Consider the following 19,812-nt stretch of genomic DNA (forward strand, 5'->3'; position numbering starts at 1 on the left):
CAACTATACCGACATAAAAGATAATGAAATGATCCAAGAAAGCACGACTGTAATAAAATTAAAAATGAAGACACATGAGGTACTATTCAAACATTTAGCCCTTTTTAATCCTCTCTCTACATGCTTCTAACTGGTGAATGCTAATCACATTGCTGTCATCACTCCTCTCTGCACCCTGACCTCATGTTCACCTATCATACCCTCCCAGAGGGCTCCAATCGATACCTGACACATGACACCTAACACACACACACATACAACGTGACAGACAGTAAGGTTTGGAATGGAGGGTCTTTCTGATCTGGCTGGGACAGGGTCTATTTTATGGCTGAGCGGCTCACGTCCCATGTGTGGGTCTTGGCAGCCTGACTGGGAGTTTCTCTCATGTCTCCTGGGTCCTCTAAGGTGTTGAGCACACAAGTATACACACAGCGCACAGACACACACATGTACATGTATATGCAAGGATGTAAACACACATACTTCCACTCACTAAATAGAAATATTCAGTATTCATAATTCAACTGGCTAAAATTATTTCCCAAGAGCTCTTTCTGTCAAGAGCTTAGTCATTTGAATCCACTTAAATGGAGAGCAGATCTTTAAGTGTCCTCTGGAATAATACAGTGAGCATTGAACTGAGGTCGTGCAGCAGTTGACAGTTGGCTGCATAATTTATGTTAAGTTGAAAATCTCCGGTGTCAGACACAGTTCATGCATAGACCATAGCTCATATATTGACAGCGCTACCACCAGAAAAAGTAATATGTCATGTGTCAGCCACAATAAAGGAGAGATGATGGTTAACGGTGGCCATTAGCATGACATAAAGTTTACTTCATGGATTCAAAACTTCACTGTATATGCAAGCAAATATTATAGCTCCATAATATGTACTGTCTTTGTCAAGTCTGAATTAATCTTTATATGTTGCTGCAATTGCTAAGCTGTATGGATTTGTTACACCATTGAACTGCACCCATCCTGCTATTTTTGGTATTTCGGTGCCCCTTTACATCAGTGTGTAATTATTACTACTGTATTTATTACTTTATGATTTAATATTTAAATATGTATCACATGGTATTACAGGCTTCAATCCAACTGCCCAGCAGTATAATCCATTTATCAAATCAATCACCCCTTTGGCACAACCTTAAGTTGACTCACATAGTTAGACATGATTTGAAAAGCTGTATCACACATTTGCAAATCTCTACACACATTTGCACTCTCTAAAACACATTCTCACTGTGATGCACATGAGCTGTAAAATAGTGAAAACAGGCTGCAAAAGTTAGACACAAACATAGCACTGTTGTCATCAATCAGACACAACAACTCAAAACCGAACACAATTGTTTCAAATGATACCAGAGCAAATACAGAGACTGTCAGCCTTTCTACTATTGGCCATGTCCTCTAACACAACAGACATGAAGTAAGTGCACAAAGTGCCCTTTGAGAGAAACTCAGAAAGGGTGGAAAAAGTTACAGTTTTGTATGAACATGTAAGTGTAAAGTCACATACTTTCTGTGCTGATGCTTGCAGTACAAATCCATACCAGATTACTGTTGCTGTACACTGAATGTTTGAACTGGATTCCACGGAAGGAATCTATGAATACATTTTTTGTAGATGCGGAAGGGTTCGATTTGGCAAAGACCAGAAGGAGAAAGGAAGGAGAAAAATATTTGGCCAACATGCCAGTGGAAGTCCTCTGTTCCGACACAGTGGAATGCATTTTTCATCAATTCAAGTTTGAAGATTTTGGAGTGTTTAAAAGGCATGTGTTTTTCATATACAGGTTTGTTTTATGATCATAAAATAGTATGTAATAAATGTTCTGCATACACTGGAGGCAGTGTTTACCTTTTAGCAGTGTGTTGTGTAATGACTGCTGTGTGTGTAATCTCAAAGCATTGTTTGCTGTTGGGTCCAGGTAAAATGATTTTGAAGCAACTGTTTGATTTTGCCAGAAGATTTTGTGAATGTAATTTCTAGGTTTTGTGTACAGTTTGAGAAAAGAATTGCATCTTAAAAACAAAAAAAACCCTCTGTCGTAGCGTCTTAGTGATTGTGAAATAGTGATTGTAAAGCTTCAATGCTCAATAGTTTCACTATTATTTTGCAGTATATTGTAATTCAAGAGAACTGACAAGAGTCAGACAGATGTGACTGCTCTGCTCCATGTCTTTATGCAAAAGCTTGGAAAAGTGGGTTCATTTTTCCACAGCAGGGTGAAACTGTTAGGTATGTTTATTTACATGTAGCCTTTTGGACAGACAAGAGAAAGCTGTACGGGGAAGTTGATTATTTTCGCATTTTTCCTCTGATTCCAGCTCCTGTAACTTTAATCTTTTTTTTCCCCACTTAGAATGTGTGAACAGATCACACCCATGTGCAACTTCCCCAGCTGTTTTGGATGCCTATATTTATAAGCCCCCGCAGACTGATTTCTATGTGGAGGACTTGGGCCACATTTTCAGTGAAAATCTTTTTCTTGCCACTGAGTGTCTTACTACCTGCGTGTCCATTAAATGTTAAGTAAATTTCCAGTAAACATTTGAGAAGTCATAAAAACAAAAAAATTGCATTTGGAGCAAATCATCCAGGATGTGTTGTGTCACCAGAAGATGGCACTGTAGGCTATGTCACACATGGCTGTAAGAAACAAAGTAGACAAAGAAGAGCATTTTGTTGTTTTTCATCTAAAATGGCATATGGCATATATCTGGGAAGATGTATCAAACAGCTGATCAGTCATGAGATAAAAGCTTGCTCAGCATTTATTATATGCATGTAAGGGTAGAGACTGCGATCTGGTAGAATCGGCGATTCTACCAGTAAAGACTCCGATCGTAGTCTCTACCAGTAGAAACTCCGATCACAGTCTCTACTGGTAGAAACTCCGATCCTGCCAGTAGAAGGGTTAGGGTTAGGGTTAGGGTTCAGATCGGAGTTTCTACCAGTAGAGACTGTGATCGGAGTTTCTACTGGTAGAGACTACGATCGGAGTCTCTACTGGTGACTACTGACATACATACATATATACATATACATATATATACATATATACATACATACATACATACACATACATACACACACATACATACACACACATATATATATATATATATATATATATATATATATATATATATATATATATATATAGATATATATAGATATAGATATAGATATAGATATATATAGATATAGATATAGATATATATATAAAGTCATTTCCAATTTTGCTGTACACATTTAATCTTTTGCTGAAAAAAAGGTTGTTTTTTTCCCAGTGTTCAAAATGTACTGCATTAAGTACATTTATGGTAATGCACCTAATGCCTCTTTTGCTCTTCTTCAATAGCAAAACTTAACCAATATTAGCTAAAAAAGGGGTCGGCTAACAGCGCTACCAACCAGCTCCTTAGAGAACACAGAAGTATGTAGAAATTAATTAACATACCTATTCAGCCTTTAACTATAACCTATAAGTATAGTCCTATTTATTTGACAGACAAGCCTGTACAACAGTTTAATAATGGGGAGATATTTTAAATTCTCATATCATCTTCATATCACGTTGTTAACAAGAACTCTACATCAACATTTACTGTATTAATCAGTGGTGACTTATCAATAGAGGGCGCTAGGTTTCTGCCTCACCTGTCTCACATGGAGAAGAAGATAAGATTATAGGAATCACATAAAATAATTTTACAAAAACATGAACATTTAAATAAATGAGCTATACATGACACAGCCAGTTAGTACCATGTATAATCTGCATTCAAGTGTAATTTAAAATTTTTTTCAGTTGTTTAAGGCAAGTGAGCAGTCATGTCACATGACACGTTTCCTCTTTGGTGCACAGAAATCTGCCCTGGAGGGCTCTCATTTACCATAACAGACTCTCATAAATGGTGCATGCGCAGTAGACCCCCCTAAATACAAGAGATAAGAGAGCCTCAGGCCGCAAAAAAAAATTGCGCCCAAGCACCACCCACAGGAGTAAACACATCCCACAAAAGAATCAAAACCTTCCTCAGAAATACAAGCTCAGTAGGGAATATTACTGGGACACATTACATTGGCTGGATAGCTCAGTGGTCAACACCACTGACTTTCATGAGGCAGACCAGAGACTGAGTCCTGGCTGGAGCAGTAACAGCTGCTTAATCAGTAGATTAACTTCTACATTTTAATGCCATGAAATCTACCCACACTACCTTCACCCCTGGTCTAAATGCACTGTCCATATTATCAGTGGAAAAGACACTTGTCAGAGACATGCCTGACTTTAACAAGAGAGTCATGGAAAAATGTGCATGTTTGAAAGATACATGGGTGAAATTTACATATAAATAAGTGACTGAAAACACATACTGCGTATTTAAATTTTCATCTAAATTAATATTTTAAAATAGTGCATGTGCGTTGTTGTATCCTAGTGGTGATACGGGGTTATAGTGCATCTGGAAATTGACATACTGCACCCCAACAAAAAATAATTTCACCAGCCGCCACTGGTATTAATCATGGAAAATGTATGCTGGTTTAAGACTCTAATTTTTATATTAATACATCTGTAAAGGCTAGATGATGGGCAATGCAAAAATGTCATTGTTTTTTGCTGAAAATCGGTGTTTGGCTTGTCCAATTTGGGCTACTGTACAAACATGGCAGTGCGACATGGTGGACTCCGAGGAAGAGGACCAGCTCCCTCTGTAGATATAAATGGCTCATTGTAAGGAAAGAAACACACAACAATTTTAATGAAAACATACTGTGAATATTATATTCCATATCTGCACTTAGATCCCCAAACATCGTACATACTAAACCCTGAATCTTTAAACAACAATATATTTTAGACTTGAAAAACAGTCCACACCCTGTGCTAGATGACGTAAAATTCAGGCTATGAAAACAAGGTTAGGGCTGTTATTAAATTACTATTTACATTATGATTTACAGTAAGTCTTTTAACCAGGTGTTAGTGTGCATGTATTTTTGTCTATCTGTCAAGCCAGCACATGTGTGCATATTTTTGTTCTGCATGTCTTGTGTGCCTCTGTGCATTTGCAGGCGCGTGCTGGTGTGTAAGAGGTGCTCCCCGCCGTGTCGGCCGCGCCACCATGCCATCTGGAGAGGAAATCGAGTGTGAAGTACAGTATAGTTTGGGACCAAGCTCCGTGGCAGCGGCTCAGCAGTTAGTTCATTAGTTCCAAACTTCCAGGGATTAGGAGAGAATCTCTACGGCAGGGAGACAGGGGGGAGTCAGGGAGGATGGAGGGACCCATGTGGGGAAAAGAGAGAGAGAGAAACACCGGGAGGAATACTGGACCATAGGGCGCTAAGAGACAGAGAGAAAACATGAGAGGGAGAGATAAACAATCTTAACCCTGAGGACCCTGTAAAGGAGAGACGAGCGAGAGAGCGAAACAACGAAAGAACAAGGCGGCGAGGGAGAGAGGAGGAGAGAGGACAGGTGTAGCCGTCAGTTCCGCTCTGGGGTTTCAACCTGCCCTCCCTTTTCCTCCACCCCACTGATCATACAGATATGATGATATGTGTAAGAGTGTTAGAGCAGTCAGCCTTGTCTTCCCTCCCCTCTCTCCTACTCCTCTCCCCTCTGGGTCTGTGGTGACAGTTAGCGAGCTCTAGGTGGCTCCTACCCTTTACTCTGTCATCTCCTTGGCTCTTCTTTGCCTGTAACTTTTTGTCATGAATATCTTTCCCTGTTATAAGGTGAAGGTGGCAGATAATGAAAAGAATACATTAACGAACACATAATAGGAGAGCGGTAGGGCAGTAGCCCCATTTAAGGTGTACCCATGCATACCCGTTAACTGAGTTCACGTGTCACCTGACCCATTGTCGCTTTCACTCAAACAGGGGCTCAGCATCCCATGTAGTGAGCCCAGTCTGCCCTTCACTCTCATTATCTTTCACTAAAAAGTGCCAGACATGCATTAAAAAAACATTTTTAAGGCCTGGCATCTCTTGGCAAACACGCAGATCCAACTGTGCTGTTGTCATGGTGAATAAAATTGCAGCTACAACATCCACTAGAAGTTGTCAGTGCAAGCACAGAACACAAAGCCGTCCTAAAAGCCACTTAAAATTCAGTTCCACCACAGATCTTAAATGGCATTACAAAGAAAGGGTAGGGATAATAGAGTTCATAAAACGTTATTGAAGATATTTACAGACTTACCATTACCAAATTTGTGTTAGGGGGGAAAAATACTACATCAGGTCAATATTGGTGTTAGTGCATTAAGAGACTTATCTAATGGCACTGTCTTCCAATAAGAGGAAAGTTAGTTATGAGTGAGTATATAATAAAAAGCTCAGAGAAATGTGACTGCATTAAAGATTATCTTTAGCAATCGTAAACAATCAATGAAGTAAATCGGTGATACTTCTCAAACTCATCAGATAATATTCATTATTATACGGAGCAATGTGTAATGGCATAACATAACAATATTACATTAACGCACCATTAAAAGCAGTACGAGTCTGGTTAAATGTGCCTCATCTGACAAGATCCACCTCATTGACACCCACGATATCACTGATAAGCATGAATGTATGAAGTAAAACACATGTAACCAGATCCAAGCATACTGCCTGTACTCTTCTACACCACACAGCAGATAAGAATAAGATATTCAGTTGGTGTTACTTAAATTAGCTGCTTGAATACACAGTTATTATAGATGTTGCATAAGCTAAATGAAAGAAAATTCTGCTAATACTAACATAATATAATAAAGTTACTAATAATTGACAATAAATAACATTCAATTATTGTAAATCTCATGTCTTCCTCACAGCCTGAACACATAGATCTAACAGAAGCACCACTTATCCAGTAAGGAAAAAAATCTCATCTTAAGGGAAGGTACTGTGTAATACACAACAACCCCCATGGATTTCCAATTGTGTGTGGGATGTGAAGAAAGGGTGCCAGTGGGAATAGTGCATTATATTATTGAGTAAATAACTAATTTTTATATTACACAGTATGACAGTGCAAACACATAATGGGTCGCAGGTTTTTTGCACACTGTGCCAGACTTCTAAGCCAAAACTGCTTGAAATCAGTCCTGCTTTGTATGTTGTGTAACATGTATTTGTACATAACTAGATTGAAGACAGAGAAAACAATGGCATGCTTAACTATAACCATTGTACTCTGGTTTCCAGAATTTATTGCCAGTATGTTTGACATTTTAACTCTGGCAATTTGAGTTGCAAGCCTGTTAAGTGGCATTATTCTGGACATTAAATGTACAAGACAACACCACATACCATGAGGTCTTCTCCAGGTACACTCCATAAAGCACTGTTTTTCAACCTTGGGGTCGGGACCCTATGTTGGGTTGCCTGGAATTCAAATGGGGTTGCCTGATATGTCTAGTAATTCATTTAAAAAAATGTACTAATAAAAATATACGGTGAGTTGAGAGAGAGAATCCCAATACATAAAAGACAGAACAAACTATGACGCTGAAGCTGAAACTGAAGCACTGTGGTACTGTTTATCTTTCAAATGTTCATTGTGGTCGGTTTCAGATGCTGCAGCTGTTAATACTGATTTTAACGCTTAATGATGACCATAAGTTTTCTTTTCCTGGCTCCTCACAACTGTTAGTTTGTCAGACACCTGTGTCCTTCAAAACATGAATGTTTCTCTCAGTCAGCTTCTCAATTCTGCATATTGTAAGCTACTTTATCTCTAAAGATAGCACAACTTACATTTTGACCTTTTAGCCCATAGCAGAGCATGAGCTCTCTCAGTTCTGGAATTCAGCAAAGAGTTACTTTCCCTAACTTCCCAGAATGACTCCAAGGTCTTACATTCTGTCCTGTGTCCATGTGACATTCTTTCTTTTACTTAGCAAAAGCATCATACGTCACATTTTATATTAACCAATCCCATGTAAGCTTAGCACAGCCTCTATAAGTTAGACTGATTTTCTGTATTAGGTAGAACTGACTTCTGACAGAGGGCGAAGCTTCGTTTGTCAGTTTCTCACTTGTGCACAATAAAGGAAGGCCTGACTGACAACCAATCTATTCTCCACAAATTTCTTTGTCGTTTACGCCTCCACAACACAGCTCTTTCATAATTCATAGTTTGAGTTATTGTTTGTTCAGTATTAATTGTCAGCCTTGTAAATACAAGCTGGACTGACTGTACATATCCTGACCAAGGAAAATAAAATTCTCACTTTGTGCAGTAACCTACACCTGGCTTTTCTGCCTCCATCCATAATAATATACATTATATAGACTAAATGTTGTCTAAAATAAACATTTATTTGCAACATAGTATAGCAAACTACTACATGATCAAAAACAAATTAGTTTTAGCAAAAAAAAAAAAAAAAAGCCTCTGTTTTGAACGTCTGGGGTCGGCAGAAACTTGTGATGTTAAAATGGGGTCACGAGGCAAAAAAAGGTTGGGAACCACTGCCATAAAGTAACTATATTGTAAAAAAAAAAAAATTGAAAAAACAAATAAAAATCATATTGTGTTCAAAATGCACCACAGCATAACTACAAAAATTCCGATTTCATGTGAAATGAATGCGTTGGAAAACAGGGTGTTTTAGTTGAAATCAGATAGAGACATGGAGCTGTCAGCTTGTGACAGCTCAAGAGTTGAGTGTCTGAATACTTCACAAGCCTGAATGGGTACTTCAGTGCTACATTCCTCTTCACATTTCTAACACATAATAAAGACTGAAGCTTTGACATCCACCGACACCATTGCAGGGTCACAGTTTTAGCCTGTCAGTCACACAGGTCATCATCTCATTGTCTTTGTCTACTACAGGAACAGCCTCCAGCCATATCAATCATCTTTATTATCATGACTTAAAAACCTTTGTTAGTTAACTTTTTACCCGGGCCTCTTCTTTATCCTACTCTCCAATCACAATTTCATGGGCAGTTCAGCAGAGCCAATGGGGAGGTTGTGTGGGCGGGAAGAGAATGCTTTTAACCTGCTGCATCTGGTGCTTTCCCGCTGCTTTGCCCAGTGGGACATGGTCACCTTGTTTTAAAAGACTCTGATAGGGGGGAACCACTGCCTTTATACCATTATAATGGGGTGAAATGTGCTTGTTTTAAACATCTCACTTAGGTAGTTTTCCTTTCAGTGATTAAGAGCAAGCACCTGTCTGAAGGAGGAAGATGGTGTTGAAATCATTCAGCATTGCACAGCTGTTGCATGTGTGTTTGTGGGCTGTTTGCTGACCTGTTCATACCAAGCTGTGGTTCCTTTATATATGTGCATCTGTGTACCTTTTTGCTGAGGGCTACTCCATCTTCACAGTCTAAGACAGCACAGTCGACATCCAGTGAGGCTAGTTTCCTCAATTTTCGCTCATCATTTCCAGGGCAGTAGAGGACTGCCCTGCGAGGTATGTAGCGCAGCGAGGGGCCAGCAGAGTGATGGTGATGACGCCATCCTTCAGTGTGCAACTGCCAGACTGGAGGCAAGAGCCAACCGTTGTGCCTGTCAACACAAATATATATGTATACATCAGCACACATTGGCACACAGACATGTACGTGCAGAAAAAAAAAAACCCACACTTGGTACATATAGTATATCACAGCATTAATAAAGGGCTAAGGGCAACGAATAATTAAACTGTTACTGCATTTGTATTCATAATATAAATGCAGAGTTTAAATTATACATAAAAATAAGTAAGAAGGTCACTTCCTCCAGAACAGAGTGAAAGTTTGGGAGGGTTTTGTTTTGGGTGTTCCGTTTGCCCTTCAGCTGTCTATTGAAGTGAATCAGAGACATTAACCTGCATTTTGACACTCTTGTTGGGAACAAACTCACCCAAACACTCAGCCACTCATATGCTAATGCTGACACACTGCTGAATATCTAGGCAGAGCATAAAATGTGAAAAAAGAATGGCAACTTTTAAAGTGGTAAAGCTGAGTATGGGAAACTTTTAGCTGCCAATAATCGTGGCCAATTCATCTTATTTATTTTTCAGTACATTTTGCACATTACTACATGCACATATCTCATGCCCCCTTTATTTAAGCACACAGTAGTGGCTTTTCCATTGGACATCTGTGTAAAACTTCACCAATATTTACTAAAAGTTGAAAAAAACAGAAGAGTGTATTGTTGTTTTTTCCATTAAATCACAAATGTGATGATTTGTCTATTTATTATCGCGAGATGACACAAAAAGTAATTCCATAAACATGGAGACAAACATAAATGTCATGTTGATTTACAGATATATTCATTATTATTAGTATACATTACCCTTCTATCTCATACTAAATTAAAAAATGACTTGGTTTCCTGGTGTGTCCACACATACCGCACCATGTTTCTTTAAAACTCTTTTTTGCTTGTTGTAACATCCATCAACATCTGCTTTTTATTCACATGACTCTAGTTGTGGAAAAAGATCTTTCCATTGCTGTTTTGCATATATACCAATTTCGCTACGCCCCAAAAACCTCCTCTTGCCAGCGCAAAAACTTTTCATTGAAAAGTGAGAATTTTGGGCGACATTGTCTTTTTTCCCATTAGGCAAATTTTTATGTACAAGCTATATTTGCGCAATTTGAGGGCCAATGGAAAAGTAGTGAGAAAACAGATGAGCATATACATTGAAGTTTGCAAGAATGTGACAACATGCTCCATTACAAATGGAAAGCCCGCTCTTGTTTCAGAACACAGCTGCTCTGATGCCATTTACATGACAAGCTTTTCAGTGAGATGCACCAAGCATACAAAGACAAGCATAAGATACAGAAGATATTTGTGTATCATGTGACAAAATAAAAGCAAAAATGTGTCATTCTATTCATGCAATACAACATATTAACCTTGAAATATCAATAATTTACATGTAACATGTAACAACATTGGCCAGTTGTTGACATGTTTATGACCACATCTCCTACCTTCACATGCCCACAAACATACACAGTAAAACTGGCTAATGCCCCCCCCTCCCATAGCCACACACCCACACAACTGTGCACACACCGATAATCATAATCATTGTGCACACGACTTAATTATTTGTTCTGTCAATCTGGCTTTTAAAACAACTGGGCTTAATTAAGAGCTAGATGTTCAGGATCGGATATATCTAATTACAGTGAGAAACTGTATCTCCCACAACTGAGTCTCACTGGGTTTTAGAAACCCTTCAAGGAATCATATTTTTAGACAGTGCTCTTCTTTGCCTGAGGAGGACAAAAGACAGCAAGGAAGAGGTGGGATATTCCGTCGGTTAAAAGAGGGGTATTATTCTCTTTTCTTGTCTTTTGGAGGTTAAGGAGCTAAAGTCACTTCAATAGCCACTTAATCCTGTCAACTACGCCTCTAGATGCCCTCCAGTCCCAATCAGGCCAAATCTGCACTGAGATGTTGGTTGTGAATGTGGTTGTAACAGGCAGTTGAAACCAATTCAGGTTGCTTCCCCCATTCCAGTGCTTTCAGGTATAGAGCCTCAGCAGGATATTTTCAACACTCCGGCATTTAGACAGGTAACAGCAGTCTCAAAAGACTTTAGGAGAAAATGAAGCGGAGGTTGAAAGCTTGACTGTATGAAAATTGCGTCTCTTTGTGAAACAGGGAGTATCTTAGGGGAGAAAGCTAGTGCCAAAATTAATGGGCAAGAGAGGAAATAATGCAAACGGCAAAATTAAAATGGAAAAGGGTGGGAGTGAATGGCAGGGGGGCAAGAGGAGGCTATTCAATGCTAAATCAAATCAGTCTATTCTGTGCATGCCCATGGGGGAAAATTTAAAAGCATTTTAAGTGGCTACTTAAATGGCTAATATAAAAATGGAAATGGTTGCCTTATAGTTTATTAAAAATGGAATAAAGTTACAGTTCTCACTTAAATTTGCAAGCAGAACTGTTTAAATTGAAAAGAAATAATAGAACAATAAACTATCTTTTAATTGCGTCACTGTGAGTATGATTTAAAGAACACATAAATATAGTCGCAACATGGCAGAAATCTATGGGAAGATTCTGGAGCAGGAGTGTCAACCTCATTTTAGTTCAGGGACCACATACTGCCCAATGGGATCTCAAGTGGTTTGGACCATGCTAACATAACATAATGAAATGAATAACATAATGAAAATGTGAATAACCAGGACAACTCTGTAGAAATATCTTAAGAAAAATGAGTGCAATTACAACAAAATTATGTCTCAGCTTATTATTAACACAAGCTTTAGATCACAGTAGGTCTATTAACCTATATTGTGAAAAATTGCAATTATTTTTCTTAAGACATTTTAGGTTGTTCATACTTGTTCATACTGTTTTTCACATTTTATTGTGAAAGGATTTTTGTTAGTTTATTGAAAAATCTTCTCATTTTCACTTTTTCACATTAAACCAAAGAGAAAAATTGAAGTTGTCATTATTTAGCCTACAGGTTATACTATTATTTTACTGGTCTAAACAAATTGGGCTGTATGTGGCCCCTGACCAGAATGAGTTTGACTCCCTGACTGTTATTTACAGTGTACATTTTGCAGATTCATCCAGTGGGCCAGATTGTAACATTTGGTGGGGCGGTTTTGGCCCGCAGGTCGTATATTTGACACCACTGTTTTAGAGAATACAACCAATGCACATGCTTGGTCCCATTCCTCCACCTCCTGTTTGCTCTGAACATTTGACCAGCAGTTACTTAGACAACAGGCTGCAAGGTATCTGTGTGTGCTTTGCCCAGAGTTGTGTCTCTCAGACAGAACTGTGTCACACTAAGTGTGCAGTAAGATAGGAGAGCACAATGAACGCTGTGCGATGCTGATATCTGGAGGTTCCAACATACTCCTCAATGGTCCACAAACATGTCCCAAACACAGCATATACAAGGAAACTGGACCATCAGAAATTGTAGACCCTCTGCCCTTGTATCATATTCACCATACTACACCAGAACTCCACGAGATTGTGAATACACTAAAAGAAACACTGTACATGTGTTAAAACCATTAACACAAACTCCCAGGATTTGAAATAATTTTTCTATCATCAGTTGTTTTCAAGTGACTTTGCATAGACTGGATGTCATGTCAGTGTCAGTACCGTTAGTTCTATTATCAGATTGTAGATGAAAAGGTCGTATATGAAAATGGAATGAATACTGAGCGTAAATGCCAAATCTGAAGTTATGTTCAAAACTGACATTAGGAATGTCCATCAAATATGATGGACTGAGAAATGAAATGACAATGTGCTCATGTACAGGTTACTATTCCAGATCAGCAAGAAATTGATCATACAGATAGATACTGCCCTTTCAGTGTGTGTGTGATGTGCTTTCACTTCAGTGTTACACAAGTGTTAAAAGTGTCAATTCTTTAAAAAACTGCTAGTGCAGATCTAGATGCAAACTGTCTTCAAGGAGGACAGAGATGGAGACAGATGGATCATGGTACTAAAGGTAAATATTAGAAAACAGACAGGATGCAGGGTCTCTGCAGGTGAATACAGTATCACACACTTCTAGAGGGTCAGGAGTGATGATTGAGAGGGATTATTATTATACGAGTCTTGTTTGTTGTTTATTTAGGCTACTTGTTTTATTTTTCTACCTTTACACTTCATCCAGATAGACCCCTTTTTGGATACTCTTTCATGGACAAACATCAGATCTGACTTCAACAATAAAATAAATGAATACAGTTGAGGAAATAACCTAGGATGAAAGACAACAGTGAGAATAGACTTGTCATATTCAGATGCTGCAGGTGAGACAATTAAAAGCTCTCCTAGCAATATAAGTGTAGAACACCAAGTTGACCTCTATTAAGTCATTATTACAGACATCACCTCATTGACAACAAGCAATATGGACATTTTAATTTACCTCATCCTATATCTGGCAGACATTTCCTCTTTACAATATGCGTGTATTTTATATACACTATTGCCCATGAAGTTGTAATAAAATATTTTTACCTCTTCTCATGAAATTAATGTGACAATGTGATTTATTCTTGATAGATAAAGTGTAACTGGGACTCTGGTGATTACTGATGTGTAGACCTATAAAGGAATAAAAAGACAAATGTGTCTGAAAACAAAATTATTCCAACTTTGTGGACAACGGTATATTTAAGAGTCCCCAAAGTGCAGTATGCACCTATATTGCCAATTCGCTACTTTTTCTTGTCTGTCTTTCAACATGAAAGGTTATGATAACATACCATTGTGTGGTTATACTACCAGCTGTAAAGTACTGGGCTCAGGCCATAGTGACAGCATTTACTGGTATGAGATCAGAGGTAAGTGTGTGTTAGGGGCTTTATATGGTGCCGGATGGGACTGGTTTTCATTAGCTCAGAAGCAGTGGCAGACTTAGGCCTAGTTAAGGGGTGGAATGTGGAGAGAACATGAGGAGTTCTATGTTAGCCTAGACATAGAATTAATTCCTCAGACATGTACATACATTATCCAGACCCCCTAGCAAGTAATTGTCATCAGTGGCTTAACTTGATAACTTTTCAGGTGCATCTTCCTTTGTATGGCTTTTTAAAATTCTGATATGCATCCATCTTCCTTCAACACCAGAAAGTATCTTTGACAGAGCCTTTCACTGGTACAGAGCTATCAACTGATGTTCAGTCCAACAGAATATCATCTGATGATCTGACACTCACTGTCAGTGTCTCTGTAGTCTCTAACTACAATGAATCCACCTTGAACTACACATCCTTGAACTACACATCTTATCTTCACTACTCTGAGACAACAATGTCACTGACGCATGCTTTTGCCATAGTCTGCCTGTTTTACCGCAGTTTTATCTCCTCATCTCCCAAATCCCCTGTCATGGACTGTAGACGGGTGCACCAATATTTCTCAAGCCAAAAAGGAAGACCATGTTAAACGAGGCTATCTCAGCTGCAGAGTATTTCATTTGACTTTACAGAAACAGGGAAGACTACAACAATATCCCTTATTAAATATTCAATTTGTCTTATGATTCTAATACAATATGACACTTCTATTTATTGTGGTCTGATGGTGAATATTGCATTATGGAAGCCTGTAGTAACTACTTCATTATTGTAACATGATCACCATTTCTTGTAACTCTCCTGGCCTCCACCTGGCACAGTAATAGCCTAATTCAGGCGGTAATATTCATCCTACCACATGAATTACAGAGAATAACAAGAAGCCCACTCCAAAACAGACCCTGACAACAGCTTCCCCTTCAATATGTAGATTTCCACAATTATCTCCAGCATGGCGATGCAGACAGAAGCTGTGTCTAAAATGCACAAAATTAAAGATCTGTGTTTCTACCTCACGATAATCAGCTACCTCTTAATATGCAAACAATATTCTGAGGTCTGTGGTGCTTAAGATTCCAGATTAAATTTGGTGAAAATAACAATGAATAAAGAGCAGGGAGGAAATCGATGGAGCTGAAGCATAAACAGGCCTGCCGTCTGGAGAGAGCTGTCTGCAGGTGGGAAATAAAATGGTCAAAAAGTCATCAATATTTACCTAGCTTCATGTCCACCTGTCTGTCTGACACTTTCTGTTTTTTAGAATGAAGAAAGGGCTAAGGCATTCCCCACACATGGTCCTCTTCCCAGCGTGATGCTGTATGTGTTGGTTTTTTTTTTTTTTTTTCAACACTGCCTCAGGTCTGAGGACACAATTGGATGGCAGAGAATTGCTGAAAAATTAACCAGAGACACCTAAGACAGAAAAAGAAAAAAAAAATCAAACACTTTTCTTCAACTTTTTCTCTTTTCTGACTCCTGCTTTCTTAACTTGCCCTGCAGCTAGTTAAAGGTAGGGGTGAGCAATCCATTCCCTTTCAGATTAGATCAGTTGGTGGCTGGGGTTTACAAGGCACAGGCCTCTGTTTTACCAGGACAGTTTACAGCATACTGGATCTACTAACATTTGTGATGATGACTGTATATTATGCTAGAAAACAAACACATTTAATTTGCTGCAAGCTGGTACACATTCATGCATGCTGTTCCGGTAATTTCATAAAATGCAATATCTCCACTCATGTAATATAATTTACTCCTCCCTATGTCCTCTCTTTTAATTTTATCATTTAACATTCAGCACAGAGATCTGAGCATATTTTTTCTTTCACTTCCTCCGATTTTATCACTGCTGGACCTACATCTTCCTCTTCTCACTTTAAAAAGCTAATTCCGTTGACAATGTCCCTTGCCATCAACAATGCCCCCTACTCCTCCCATCAATGTCTTCTCCCCCTTTCCTGTCTCATTAGTTTGGGTTTTATGCCTTAATCTACACAATGAGGATGAAGTCATGGTGGTTATCTTCAGCAGCCAATGTCTGTCTACCTGTAATCCTCCTCAAAGTCCCTGGCTTTCTCCAGGCTCACAAATCGGCACACAATGCTTTTATGCAAGGCCTCAGCTATAATGCCCAGAGACGACAGCGGACTTTTTTCTTCTCTTTTCTCATCCCTCCACATAGTTAAATCCCACTCCTCCTTAGAAAAAAGGAAATGTCTCTATCTAGGATTCAGGACAGGGAAAAGTGAGCATGTAAAGGACATAAGAGCTGTCATCCACAAGAGTTACATGCTGGTTTGCTTGTTTTATATGACTTCATATTTCTCTCAGTGTCCTTACCATCAGAGTCACACAGTGTGTACACATGTCTAGTTCATGCTGTATAGTACCAGCAAGATGTGTTTGATGAATTGCAAGAATGACAAAAAACTATGTTAAAGTGTATTTACTTTACAGTTACAGGAGAAAAAAAAAAATCAATGAATTTATCATTAAAAGTTAATTGAGAGGGAAGCTTAAAAAGGTCAAACAAGTCACTCCATTTGAAGAGGGCATAAGGGGGTTAGCTTTTAACTTAGCATTTTTATTGACTCTGGCAAAACAAAATGAGCGGGCTCTGTAGGATTGTGCACTCTGCAATGGCCATTCAGGCCTTCAGAGCCCCATTGTAGTACTTTGAAGAGAATGAAAGGAAACCCCACTGGTGGAAATGCAGTGGAACAGCCCCACAACAGGCCACAACTGTTCCCTTATGCATGAAAGGCAGGGACATAAAAGACAAGATGGACTTCTGAGGTAGGGCCAAAAACAAAGGCAACAAAAGTGCTGATCACGAGGGGATGACACGACTCGTCTCGGCAGAAGGAGCAGGGAGAAAAGGGGCAGGGGACAATAGCACTCCCAGCCAAATGACATGTTGAAGAATTGAAAAATCCACACAAGAAGTGTCTTCTCAATTCACTAAACCCACAAGAGCTGGGTGACTGTCTGCTGGACCCTGGTCAGGCTGAGGGGGGGTGGGTTACAACAACCCACAGCTTTCCTCTATAACTTTCTTTCCCAAATCTTTTTTTCTGTTTTGGCAAACAACTTGGCAAGGACAGAGACGGACTGGGGTGATGGCTTTAGTGTGTACATACCAAACCAAAACCAAACCAAACCTAATCAAAGCATGGTGGGTTCCGCTCCCGCAGCTTCCGTTTTGATCTGTTGGCTGTCTGTGTGTCTGATCCATTTCTGTTTGTGCCCTAAACACAATTATGCTACTGCCTAACCTCCATGGAAACAGCCAGACGAACAAAAACATGTTTGCTCTCATTCAAAAAGCGTTCTTGTTTTTAGTGACAGACTGTAGTGGTAGCTAATATTCAAGCCAGTATTTCAGAAGTCACACTAAGTAATGATTCATTAATAATATTGCTTCCTGCCAATTTTCACCCTGATGGCTTGCATGCTATTTTTTCCCTCTCATTTCCTATTATATTATTCCTATTATAGCTACACATACATAGAAGTGTGTGTGTGCTTCATTGATGGCTATCTTTTATTTAAAATCAACACAAGAATAGGAGAGGACCTGTAAAAGCGACTTCAAGAAATCTGCTCCTAACTCCTAGCTTTTGTTATATACTTATACAGCCTACAATGCCTTCAAAGTTGGGACTAGGACTTGTTGTTAAGCTAAATGCTGAACACTACACTCCACCGGCGAAGGCCCTCCTCCGTCATAGCCCGAGGCCTATCCCACAATTCTTCACACATACCCACTGGCCCTTTCACTGGACATCACCCCGTCTGATTAATGGATCGATGTGGTAATTGATTAGTGAAGAGGAGGTGGGAATAAGAACATAGGTCAAACGTCAATAATGTCCCCATGACAAAAGGTGGAAGACGTAAAATGTACCAGTGATAGCCTGCAGCCAGACCTCTACCCATCAAAGCCCTGGCAGGGCTAACATAAAGACCCCGGTCCATTCTCCGGCCTGCCCTGCCCTCCCTCCCCAACGCTTCTTTTCTCTTGGTAATGCTGTCTGTTAAAGTGACAGGAACCATTCTGGGAGCTGCTTGTCAGCTCACCTTCATAAAACAAGCTGTAAAGCAGCAAATAACAGGCTTATATGGCTTCATTATGCCGGCTATGCAGGATCACAGCCTTGGGCTCAGGGTGAGGGGGGGTCACAGTGGTAGCAGAGAGAAGGAAAATGTTGGCAAGTCAGCCTGGTTCTCGTGAAGGTTTGCTGTCCCAAGGGCTGTCACTATGTCCATGTTTGCTCAGGATAGAAGACCACTTGACCCTCCTTTAACCCTGTTTTCCCCACAATCCCAAGTGGATCAGAAAAGAAGTATAGATCCCTTTTAGGATTGTTCTGACTGCTTATTTAACAAGATGGTCAAAATTGAGTTAACAAAAAAAGACAGTAAACTAAGGCAAATTATAACCAAACTCCTCTTACAAGTAATAGCCACAGTCCAACACATACTACAATGGTGTATGAATGGTTAAAGAGTAGCTATGAGGAGAGCAGGGCCAGATGGAGCATGCATCTGCGGCAGTAAACCTTTGGCCGTGGCAGGGCTGGACACGAGAGAGATTCTCATTTATTTCATGCAAATGTTTTTGAGCTGTTTCACAACCTGACAGTGGGGGATGTGAGGTGGTCAATACCTCAGGTTGTGTCTACAAAATATTTTCCCCTATTTTTCAGAGTGACTAACTCTGTTTTTGCCTGGTGAAAAAGTGTGTCCACTTAGCTGCTTACAAGTCTGTGGTACAAATAAGAACCATGTACAGCACAACTAATGGTATTTTCACTAGTTGGTCGCAAAAGGAAATTTAGCCCTTTTTAGCTTTACAGATTGAATATTATTTTTCAAAGAGTAACGCTTAACATAGGGATGTGTCTTATGCAAATACAGTATATGCATATAAAATGATAAGGCCTCTATTAAGGTTCAAAGCTTTAACATCTAAAAATAGTGCTGATATTAGCAAGTCAAATATGCAACATGTAAAGCTTACAGAACATCTGGTAGGCAAGCTTACTCTATGCTTACCAAAGTAACTGTCCCTTTATGTGCCTATCTGTCATCTGCCCAGCCTCAGTTGTGTTGAGATCAGTCACTTATCTCTTTAGTAAGGCTGTGAGGCACTGGTACAAGCACCATCACTGTGATCATTGTGTAGTAAATTGTCACCTCCATCAACATTAGCGCTCTGTAACATGCTAACCAGAGGGGGAAAAGGGGGAACCAACTGCACGCTCTATTCTGAGGCTGACACTTGTTCTCTGAGGGGCGGTTTTCGGTGTCAGGATTACAGTGCGCGAGAGAAAAGAGGCGGAGGAGAGGTGGGGTCATTTCCCCACAACTCATGTCAGCGGGTCTGTTGTAATGGCAGCAGAGGGAGAAAGAGAAGAGAGACAGTGAGCCAGGGATGATTGATTAGTGTT

The 19,812-nt window shown here is 39.4% G+C and overlaps 1 protein-coding gene across 1 annotated transcript in view; it reads right to left on the minus strand.

Annotated features, from left to right (window-relative positions):
* Positions 1–19,812, minus strand: part of clybl (citrate lyase beta like) — a 61,632-nt gene that overhangs the window by 19,593 nt on the left and 22,227 nt on the right. The window contains exon 2 of the mRNA XM_030125518.1: positions 9,338–9,551. Coding sequence (XP_029981378.1) covers positions 9,338–9,551 — 214 coding nt within the window. The remainder of the gene's footprint in view (positions 1–9,337; positions 9,552–19,812) is intronic.

This window comes from Sphaeramia orbicularis, chromosome 21 (genome assembly GCF_902148855.1).
Source record: "Sphaeramia orbicularis chromosome 21, fSphaOr1.1, whole genome shotgun sequence".
NCBI lineage: Eukaryota > Metazoa > Chordata > Actinopteri > Kurtiformes > Apogonidae > Sphaeramia > Sphaeramia orbicularis.